At 33.6% G+C, this 11893-nt stretch overlaps 1 protein-coding gene across 1 annotated transcript; it reads right to left on the bottom strand.

The window, feature by feature from the left end:
• Nucleotides 1-735: 735 nt before the first annotated feature.
• On the bottom strand, nucleotides 736-11409 carry LOC118746377 (RYamide receptor-like). The gene is made up of 6 exons (XM_036480231.1): nucleotides 11380-11409; nucleotides 8526-8674; nucleotides 6111-6232; nucleotides 4214-4440; nucleotides 3753-3944; nucleotides 736-1149 (listed from the first exon to the last, which is right to left on the bottom strand). Exons 1-6 carry the CDS (start codon nucleotides 11407-11409, stop codon nucleotides 736-738), a joined length of 1134 nt encoding a protein of 377 aa, XP_036336124.1.
• Nucleotides 11410-11893: the final 484 nt, after the last annotated feature.

The raw sequence follows: 11893 nt of genomic DNA on the forward strand, positions 1-11893 counted from the left end.
GACTGAAATTACACATTTAGCTCGTTTTAATTTTTAGACAGGTGGCAATCCTACCCCTAAATGTATGCAGTGTAAAGTTATTCAAACAACTTATCTAACACAAGATAAGGAGGTAATTTAGAAGAAAAAAAACGATCGTTGGACATTTTACCGGCGAAGAGATTACCCGTATAATAATAAATAAATAAATATACATATTTCTTGGCATTTATTGTAAAGACTAGACTTACAAAAAATATTAAAACTAAAAGCTTGTTTTTTCAGTTAAGATTAATGTATATACGTGCTATTTTTAAAGATAAAATAAATAAAAAGCGATTTCTTGATTAACACAAGGAGATGAATGTTTTAATCACAGATTTTGCTTGGCTACATTTTTTTCCAAGAAATTATCAGATATTAATGAGAAGTTGTGAATATTGAAGTTGGAAGTATTTTTTTTTATAAACAAACATTCTCGTACATACACATTGCTTCGCATAACTCTAACAACACATTAAGAATTTCAGTACTAAATATAAAATCTTACGCAATTCCTACAACTACATACATACTACATATTTACACGTAATGGACGCACTTTCATCGAAAGCGCATATTAAGCTCTTAGTATATCTATTAAATATCTGCATAAGTGTGCATATTGTCTAGCGCGTTGATGAAGCACTATTATCCCAGCTGCTTAAGTGCCTATCTTCATACACTAATACACATACATACAAATGTATGTTTAAGTTATAACAGCTCATCTTGTTCATTGTCGTTTCTTTGAATAGCATCAGCTTGTTGCAAGTGAAAATTCTTAGAATTATTCTTGTACGTGTTTGTCAAACCGCAGTTGTTCTGGCCAATATCTCTTTGTATCCGAGTATCGTATGTAATCAAATGTAATTGTTCATCTATTTCATTATTCCCAGAAACATTGCCATATGAAGTGATATTATTATTGGAAAAGGTTGTCGTTGGCATTTTTGCTCCATAAAAGTTGTTCCCCACACGCATTGATGAGTTTGGCGGCACAATGCTGCTGGATCGTACTGAACTTACTCGCGTATGCATCGATTGCGTACGCTCTTGGCCATCTAGTAATGTGTGGGTTTTACAAAGGCAAGTAGCAAAACGTTTGTTAAATTCGCGTTTGAATTTTTCCTGAAAAAAAAGAAATGGAAAAAGCATGTAACTATTGATGTATGAAAATTTCCACACAGAATCGCCTCAAGCTCATCTGAAAGCAGTCAAAGTATTCTGCTAAGTCCTTTTCTTTCCTTGACATTTTATAACGGTGTCAGAGTTCGACTATTTAATAAAGAGAATTCAAGAGTAAGTTTCTCTATTTTATCTCTGTATTACTATCATGAAAATGTGAATGTATTTCTTTCGAATACGAACTTGTTAGTGCTCCATAATTTCAATTTTCAAAGAGAAAACAGGTGCAATTGCATTTATTAGGGTGTCCCGGAATATAGGAGATTTTTTTTCGAGATTCGAATATCTCCCATACAGAAAAATGGAAGATTGTCATAAAACATATGCTTATTTTTAAAACAATAAAATGTAATTAAAAAAGAAAATAAAGAAGGCAAGTTCATAAAAATTAAAATATATATTTTTTCTTTTTAAAACCATTAAATCTAAAAATGTAAAGAAATTAACAAATATAAAAATTAAAAAAAAAATTAAAATTAACAGAAAATAACTAAATTAAAAATAAAAGTTTCTTAAAATGAAATGAAATTAAAAAATTATATATTTTTCTTTTTAAAACAATAAAATCTAAAAAGTTTAAAGATAGTTAAATAAAAAAACGAACAATAAATAAAACTAAAAACTAAATATACTAAATATAAATATAATAAATAAACTAAAACTAGAAAAAAATTCCAAGGCCTCGAATTTCGGATCTGTAAAAATGGCACTCCAGCGCTTTGCTCACTCGGCCATTGCGCAAGCATACATATATAAAAGTGCCTTCTGTCGAAAGAGCTTTTCGCCATGAAATCTGGCAAGGGAGATTTTTGCGTAGGACATTCAGGCCAGAATAAACAAAATATTTCAAACTACTTTCTTGCCTACTGTTATACAAAAGACTTTCAAGCATATATCTTAGCTAGAATTGGCCTGTAAGTCACCCGAATGCCAGGGCGTATGAGTGACAATGATGTCCAATATCAACATCAGGCTTATTCCGGTCCAAATAATCACTGTAATTGCAACCATGCCTACTTTTTACCGCTATAGATCTGACCCACATTGACTGAGCCTAGGGATAATGCTTTCTTTATTATTTTCCTCTATGGCGCCTTTGATCCTCTGACACCGTGTGGTCAACGTAGCTATTTACGGCGCTTGTACTCGCGCTTCCTCCATCGCTCGTTGACGCTTAGTAACCTGTTCCATTTCATGTACAATGATGTCGATAACCAGGATTTTATCGAATTTATTCACTGAGTTTGTCTAGCTTTAGAGGGGCATGGTCTAGTAAAGTGCTTGGGCCAACCCGCTGGTCATCAAGCCCATACATACCAAACAATACTGATGTCCGGAATTACTGACCGCGCCTACTGATTCTCTTCTGCGATATTTAATGCTCTCTGACCGCTGAGATGGTAAGATGACAATAGTAGATTTTGTGGTTGGCTTTAGAGGGTTGTGTTTTAGTGAAACTTTTGGCCCACCTCTAGTTATCAAACTAACCTTGTAGCCATCCGCAGAAATCTCAAATTACTACGCTGTACGCTGGGTGATGAGCTTACTAGTTGAGGTCACAGGACACTCGGTGTTGGTAACTATTAACTTGGAGTAAATTAGCGTCCTCAGTTATTGAAATATCGGAGTTTTTGGATGTCTGAAATTTACCGTTATACGGCGTGTGGGTGTAATTTTAGTCCGAATTTTGAATAATTTTCAATGAATTTTTTCCTTCGGAGATACACATTTGGTGCCATAAGGTGCGACGCCACGGCCTTTATCCAAAAAGGTATAGTCATCTAATTTTGTGCTAAGTGGTTATTGTAATTATCGATTTTGAGTCTATTAGCTTCAGTAGTTACAGATTTATCACAGTTTTCGTGTTTCTGTAAATTACCGTTATATGGGAGGTGGGCGTGGTTATTGTCCGATTTCAAAGATTTTCTACAGGTTTCTTAGCTATGACCTAGGCAAGGCTCGTACCGAGTTTGGGAGGCATTGGTGAAGCGGCTACTGAGATACAGCATTTCATCATAAATGGGCGGGTTTACGCCCACTATCCAAAAATTTCATAATAATACTATTTTTTACCAAAATTAGATTTCACATACAATTTGGATTAGATTGGGATACCGTTATATGGAAGTGGGCGTAAATTTCGTAAATTTTCATTACTAACCTACCTTCGGTAAAGGGAAACCTACGTACCGAATTTCGTTGAGATATCTCAATTTTTATTCGAGTTATCGTATACACGGAGGGATGGACAGACGGACTTGGCTTAATCGACTTCTCTATTCATTCTGAGCATTTATGTATACAGTTGTCTATATCTATCTCGATTCGTGTTGGCTGTTACAAACAACCGTTAAGTGAACAAAGTTACATAGTATACCCTTGTGCACAAGTGCGCTCGGGTATAAATATGAAAATAAAAGGCGAAAAATATCATCTAGAAAAGTGGCAGTGGTGTAAGACATTATTACGTGCTTCTTTTCCTACTGGGTACACAAACCCATGCACAGGCGCAGGCAGATGTGCCTCTATAATTTTCTTCTACTCACATTATAAATTCCATAGATGAAGGGATTGTAGCAGCAATTGCTCATCGCTAGCCAATCACAGCAAAACCAAATAATATTTATGAAATGGTATTCATTAATCTCTGGAAAGGTTACGTAGAGAATATTGTACAGTTGCAACGGAAGCCAGCAGAAACCAAATACAACCACAACGATAATGAGCATTTTTATAACCTGTCAAAACGAAAAGACGAAAAAATATAAATAAATAAATGAGCACGAAATGAGATTACAGATTAAATGCGAAAATAAATGGCTGAGAAAAAAACCAAAATTGAAGCAGCAGAATAGTGGATAAAAATTAACACTTGTTGTACGCTACGGCCACATAGTATCAAGAAAAGTGTCGCCCTTATGCTCGCAACTACAAGTATCTTTTACCGCAATGAATTAGTACTAGGAAGTATTTCTACCTATTATGCTGAACTTCACAGGTAACTTACCTTCTTTTTGTTACGCAGAAATGTTGTGTCGCGCGTGTCTTGTGCATTGCCAGGCGCCCGTGTGCCCCACAAACGCACCGCCATTTGTATGTAAACAAAAGAGATGACGCAAAACGGCACAAAGTACTGCATAAAGACCAATGTGTAACGGTATGTTTGCAATTGTGCCTCAGAGAGATTTTTATTCATGCAAAATGGTTGTGTGGCATTGAATATTATACCATTTTCTGTGGAATTGAAAAAAAAACAACACAACAACACAATTTCAGTGCACATTCAAACTGTTCTGAATTGCAAAGTAGGATTTGTTCTATGTATCCCACACGATATTCAAAGGTGGCACAACTCAAAAATACACATTAGTCAGAAAAGGCGAAAAACTATTTCTTAGCACATGCTAATCATATGAGCAAGGAAGACTTTACCTTAGGGATTTTCAACCAATTATAAGAAAAACTTCCTCCAGCTTTTACTAAAAGATAAATACAAATCTGTTTACGTTTATAGTGCAACATTTCAAAAATGCCAAATTTTGAGTCGTGACACTTTTGAAGATCGTGTGCCGATATGTACACTGCCGGCACAAAGTATTGGCACAGCAAATTCTTCACAATATATGCAACAATTTTTATTCTAATATTATTCCACTAATTTTTTATAAAAATATGGTTCATTCAACAACAAAAAACATAAAAAGTCCTATTCCTAAACTTTGTGCTAAACTCGCGAAAATTCCGCAGATTTTCATGCAAATTTTAAACTTTTTAATCAGATTTTTTCGAATTTTTTTGGGTATGCAGTTTTGCAGCCAATAAATTCTAGTAAAAAATGCAAGTTCAGAGTTATTTAATTTTTTTTTTTTGTTAAAGGTGTTTTGCAAGAGACTGCGTGAAAAAATTGCAAAAAAATCAATCGTAATTCCTACCCAGTCGGAAACAAGTGACTTTTTTTAAAATCAAACTAATTGAAAAACTACTTTGAAACAAGTGAAGTGAGTAAATGTTTCGAATTTTGATACCCTTTTTACCAAAAGAAACAATTTGTGTCTTGGATGTATGAAAAAGCATCTGTGAAGTGCAGACCTAAAGCGTATTTAAATGAAACATAGTGACTTTAAAGTGTTTTAATCCAGATGCATTTTAAAGTAGTTGGAATCAAATGCAGAGTCGGACAATCGGCTTGCTGCTTGCACACAATTCAAACTGAACATTTGAAAGCACACTTACATGTCTGGCTGTGGCTGAGCGTGCAGAGGTGCTTGCTGTTATTTGTTAGCTTCCAGAAGGTGCGGGTTCAAATCCCATCAGAGGCAAAATGTTGAAATGAATTTTTTTTTTTTTGGCTTCGAAATATGAAAAAGCATTTGTGAAGTGCAGAACGAATGCGTATTCAAACGAAAAATACTGACATTGAAGTTCTTTAAACCAAATGCATTTTAAACTAGTTGAAATAAAATGCAGAGTCGGATAATTGACCTGCTCCTAGGACATGGCCATGTTAATAAAGTTAGTTGCTTATATGAAAAAAGGAAGAACTCCAACCACTTATAGTTGGTAAAAAAGTACTTTTTAAATTGCTTTTAAAGTAGTTTTATTTCCTACAGGGTAGCTACTTAAAACTTGTATTTTGTTATAACAAAATTGATTGGGCTGCAAATCTGCGTACTCAAAAAAATTCTAAAAAATCAGATTAAAAAATCGAAAATTTGCTGAGTCTTTGCGAGTTTTTCACGAAGTTTAGGAATTATATTTTTATGTTTTTTGTTGTAGAATGAACCAAATTTTTATACAAAATTATCGGAGAAATATTAGAATACAAATTGCTGCATATATTGTGAATAATTTGCTGTGCCAATACTTTGTTCCGGCAGTGTATGTATGTATATGTAACCTCTTACCACTGTAACGTTCATGCTCCAATTCCACACGGAACGCTATGGCGCATGGTGTTGCGAAAACAAGCGCCACCAGCCAAATGCCGACGAGTATTAATTTGGACACCAACATTGTGGGACGAGCTCTAAAATTAGCAGGAAAATTTTATTTTCAGTAGGAAGTCTTATAATTTTGCGAAAATTTTTGGCAAATTGAGGGCATTTATCATATTCATAAAATATGCAAATATGATGAGGTAACAGACTTTAACTGCTTTGGAGAAAGTTGCTAAAGTTTCCTGGAGAGATGCTATTAAGTATTTTTGAATTTATATTTTAGTAATTTCTTCGGCTAATTCGTCAGCATTGCTCAAAATGTTTGAGTAACGGATACATGCCCCTCCAGTGCAATATTGCGTGCCGGCCCCTTGAATGTACATAAGTCCAATTTTAAAACTTTGTACCAGAAACTTTTTACTCAACCGGTTTTTAACTTAAAACTTAATTTTTTACTTAAATAAATGCCGTTAAGTAAATGCCGTATCTTCATTGCGAATTCGTTTTCCTTCCCTCTTTGGGATTACATCTACGCACCGAGGATTGTACAGGAAGCTCAGCTTATCTGCATGTCGACGGCACTTTGGCGAAATAGCCATTAAAATACTACGATTCATTTTGTAGTGAGCCTTATGAATAAAAGCTAAGCAATTGCTTTTTCTTAAAAGTCCAAACCTTTTACTCGACTTATTCAAATAAATTTAAGTAAAAGGTCTAAAAATGTAAGAAAACGTAATTGCTTAATTTTCATTCATATGGCCCATTATTCTTAGTTAACTAAAAAGTACTTAATCTGTAATCTTAATCTTTAGAAAAATTATCAAAAACGATTTTGTGTTATTCATAGAGAGTATTGTTTGAAAGCGTTTTGAGGTACGAGGTGTTTACCAAAGAGGATCTTGTAGGGGTTTTTTTGCTATGCCAAAACCACTTTTTCTTAGTTTGGTTGGCTTTTTTTACTATTTCATAGTTTATGCTCTCTCAATCCCCAACACTCTTGCCTGCCAAATGCGATGAGTAGGCTTTTTCTATGCATCTCTTGAGATTTTTCTTTCAAAACAATAGTACAACGCGTCCAGGTACCTCGTACTTCGACTACGCATATAATGTGACAGTCGTTCCATTTAAGGAAGGGACTAGAGTCGCTTTCTTGGTAAACAACATCGGCTCGGAAAGTGATAACGGCTGCTTTTTGGAAGTCTCTCAGATCTCTTTCTAAAATTTCAATGAGAGTTTACTCCTCCTTTGTTGAGTTCTAGTAGAATGTCGTTCAATGAGCTTTCCACAGTTTAGTACCTCAGAAAAAGGATTCACAGGCACGTTTATAAATTTTTGTTGATTTTTCCGTATAGTGTAATGAGTCAAATTGATAAAATTTGATGTTAAAATTTTTGCGATTAAAAAAAAATAATTAATTTTTCAAACCTTGGTAGCGGCCCCTAAAGATCTGTTTAACATTTTCGTGGATGTCTTTATTTTGTATGTAGAACAAGATAAAAGGGTGGCTCATATAGAATATAGATATTTCTATTTTAAGTACCACCCTAATATGCATATATTGAAAAATTGCCATTATCAAATTTTTTTTATAGGAAGAATGGTATAACCTTTCTAAAGAAAGTAAGAATTGCTATTGAATGTCATATACTATAGAACGTTAGAACGACTTTAACTTAATGTCTTAACTATTTTTCTTACAAAGTCAACTTCCAGTAGGTATATGAATGTATGTATGTACATACATATGCATTTATACAGCCGGGCTCCCATTTTCATTTACTTTTGCGTTTTGCGTTTTCGTAAAAAACGTACCTTTTTATTTTTGGGTGCTCTTGAATTCGCAACTTTTTGTTATCGATAAGTTCCATTTTCCACATCGTTTCCAGCATTCTTAAAAGCCATCCCTTGAAGGTATGCAACAATTATCGCACATGTATCGTCCGCACCAAATCGTAAATCTTCGTTGCTTCGATAAATTTTCGTTGCCCAAAACGGAGATGTGTATAATAAATAGTGAATTAAACAAATAAAATCAACATAAGAAGTTAATTTTAGGACGCTAAAAATATCGCAAGATATAATGGGCATAATCAAAAATAAATTTAAACTAAGCTAGCTTGTTATTTATGTTAATTTTGCCATTTACTTTTCATTCCACCATCTCATCGGCAACCGATTTGAAACCGCAAAAATTTTCCGATTTGCGAATATTGGAGCACGTAATTTTGCGATCTGAAAACTAAAACGCAAAATTTTTGCGAATTCGGAAACGGGAGCCCGGCTGATAGTACAATTTTCTATTACTTTTACGTAAGTTCATTGAAATAACCTATACATACATATGTATGTATATATTGCACAATTTTCATTTCTAAGAATTACCTGAATGGATTGATTATAGCACGATGCCGGTCAATTGCAATTGCAGTGAGTGTGAATACCGACACATTCACAGTCAATGCCTGCACGAAAGGACAAAAGCCACACATGAACCAAGGCAAATTCCAGCGTTGCAGCAAGGCAGCTTGAAACTGTAAAAAAGTGGAAATTGAATTTCGGGTCGTCATAAAATAAATGAAATTAAAGCAACATTTAAAAGTTACATACTTCGTGTATTTTGTTCAAGAAAATTTTGTATTGAGGGAAAAAAAATATAATAAACAATGTTATATTAAAAACTACCAAATGGCCGACGTGCTTCGCTACGCCTCCAAAACCAAAATAATGTTGAAGGCAAAACTGTTTTTTTTATAGTAAAAAGGCTTATGTTGGTATTCAGTAAGCCATTGGCATCTCAAGTCACTAAATTTGAGACTATAAATTAGTGACTCTCTTTCAGCAGGGTACGAACTTTATATATTTTATTTTATTTGAATTTATTATGAAAATTGACAAAAATAGATAAATAATTTTTCACTTAATTTAACGTTCATACGCGTTTTCATAGTTATTAAAGATCATCGCAATTTTCGATTTAGTAGTTTAGGGGGGATTTATAGTTCACCAGAAAATACTCGAAAATTCGCTTCAGATAATATGCTATTTAAAATAAATTTATGCAGGTTTTATGTACAGTATGTAATAAATAAATAAGCTTTTTAAAGTTTCACAAATTGCACTTTATTTACATAAAATTAACAAAGAACTCAAACATTTTTAACCGACTTCAAAAAAGAGGGAGGTTATCAATTCGTCGACTATATATATATTTTTAATGTATGCTACCTCATAACTTTGGACCACGTGAACCGATTTTAACAATTCTTTTTTTTTTACCGGAATTAGCAATTATTATTTTTTGGTACCTTAAGGGTCGTTGCGTTATTTGGTTTAGATCCGATCATTAAATCGTGCAAAAATTAACGGTACTCCTTAATTTTTATATGAGAATTGAAGTCGGTTGTGTTTTTGCTTAAAAATTACTTGTTTAATAAAAAGTTCTATAAACACAATTTTAAAAAAGAGTTTTAATGCTCATTCTCCTTCTGGTTTTCGATAGAGATGGCGAGTTTTCACGATTGCCCCATGTTTTTAATATTTCATTGAAATAATTTCAAATACCAAAAAAATTAACTGAACTTGTATTTTTGTTATACATAGCTCAATTTGGTAAAACGAATTCCATGTTGGCAAATTAAATCTTCGAATCTTAGTTAAGTACATATCAGTGGTAAACTCTATTAGGCTGTAAAGTGTAAAAAGTAAGTAGGTGTGTGTGCATTGCATATTTTTAGGACAATAGGGCTATTCGCGATTCGGTGCATAAGAGCTGACAAATTTATGCAATTGCAGAAATATGCCGTGGATTGTGAGCGACCTTTATTAAACTGTCATGGTAAAGCTTTTGCAAAACAATTTTTGTGCATCAGCTTTGGTTTTGTTTATGAATGCAATGCATAGCATTTTTATGCTATGGATTTTCGGTATTGCAAATTTGCCAAGCAATGACAAATGCAAATGCGTGTATTTTGTTTGTGTATTGCAAATAATTTGCAATACCAATTTGCAATGCAATGATGCTAGGCCATTTGCACCGGATCGCGAATAGCCCTAATGTTTTCATTCGCAGTTAAGCTTTTAACAGTTCTCAAGAAAAGTGAAAAATGCACACAAAATGACGCAAAAGAAATGGATTTTTTTTCTATCAAAATTTCTTAAATCAGTTTGCAGCTATCAAAAAAAAAATGCCTGTATATTTATTCCTTCAAGAAAATTTACAACAAAAGCAAAGTGCTTTTTCAAGCAGCAGAAGTAATAAAAAATATTTCTTGCAAGGCACATTGAACATGTAGTATCAGTATAGCAGCTGATTTGATTTTTTTTCAAAGTATTTGGCCTCGAAAATGTCAAATATTTTTAATTTCTTCTTACAAAAATTTTAAATGGTTAAAATCTATTTGCATGTGAAACCTTTTTCCATACAAAACAAGCGATTGAATTGCAGCTTTTGGAATGCTCGCCCAACTCAGCAGCATAACCGCTGATTACTGGGCCTTGCAAAGGATGGATCAATGCTTCGAGAAGCAACAAATTTACTAAGAAAGGAAGCTGCAACAATTTTTTTTTTTCAATTTGAATTTTTTATTTTATTTTTGTAGTATTTCACATGACACGCTTTGATTTAGAAGAAAATAATCAGAACAGTGTTTGACACTTTCGATACCAGAAACAACAACAAAATACACCCAAAGGTTGTTTTTGCTCTAATGCTACTACCTCTTTGATATGCCTTGATTTATTGTGATTTTTCTTGAGAGCTCTAAGCTTTAAGATACTATTTGCGTTGTGCATTTTCTTCCGTATAAAATATGCTCAAAAATTTCGTTTGTATGGAAGAAAATGCCTAGCAGCAGCAGCAAAAAAAAATATTTAAAACCAACGCAATTTTCTAGCGTCTTGAAATTTGCACTGTGACCTACTAAAATTCAATGGACCACAAAACTGCATACCCATAATTTTTCTAAGAATTCTGAATAAAAAGTTTAGCTGGTTAGGAAAAGTGTTTAACTTTTATGAAAAAATATAAACATTAAATAAACAAAAGAAATACAGCCAAAACTAGTCAAAATGTCAATTGACTTAATCAGCTGACCACAATTGTATGTATGTATGTATGGTGTCCCAGTAAGTTTCGAATAGTTAGCAACCATTTAGTTGATATATAATAACCCCATACAAAAAAAAAAAAGCTTTTCGTCTATGCACTAACGAATTTACGTTACTCATGTGGACTTACCATGAAGCAGTTTGTTTGATTACAATGCATTGCAATGGTATCGGAAAATGCTGCAAAATGCAAAAGTAGAGATTTGTTTGCACTTTTTCCTTTGTAAAAGTCCCCTTAGCGCTTTATACGCATCTTGAACTCGAAGAATGCATACAATGCAGCACTTTAAACTTGTTTGACTGCCAATGGCATAGGACGTAGCATAGTTCAAGTAAGAGTTTTTGTCACTTAAACCATTGATAATATAGGGTGACCGGAAAAGTTTGAAAATAAATTCGCTAGTTACGTGGTGCGAGGCCATATTCCCAGAACTTGCAAAGTGATCAGGTTAGAGATTTTTCGGAAGTCAGACTTAGATCGCTGGGTGCTTAACTGACTCATGTTTTATATATTCTAGTATTCTTGAAAGCTTTGACTTTGTCCTTATTAGCACGGATCATTGCTTTGCCAAAATGGCACTAATGAGTTCCTTTTTATTCAGATAAATCCACCCTAGGGACTAGTATAGGGAAGGTAGCAGTTG

This window comes from Rhagoletis pomonella, unplaced genomic scaffold (genome assembly GCF_013731165.1).
Source record: "Rhagoletis pomonella isolate Grant_MI unplaced genomic scaffold, Rhpom_1.0 Rhpom_scaffold_00010, whole genome shotgun sequence".
Lineage (NCBI taxonomy): Eukaryota > Metazoa > Arthropoda > Insecta > Diptera > Tephritidae > Rhagoletis > Rhagoletis pomonella.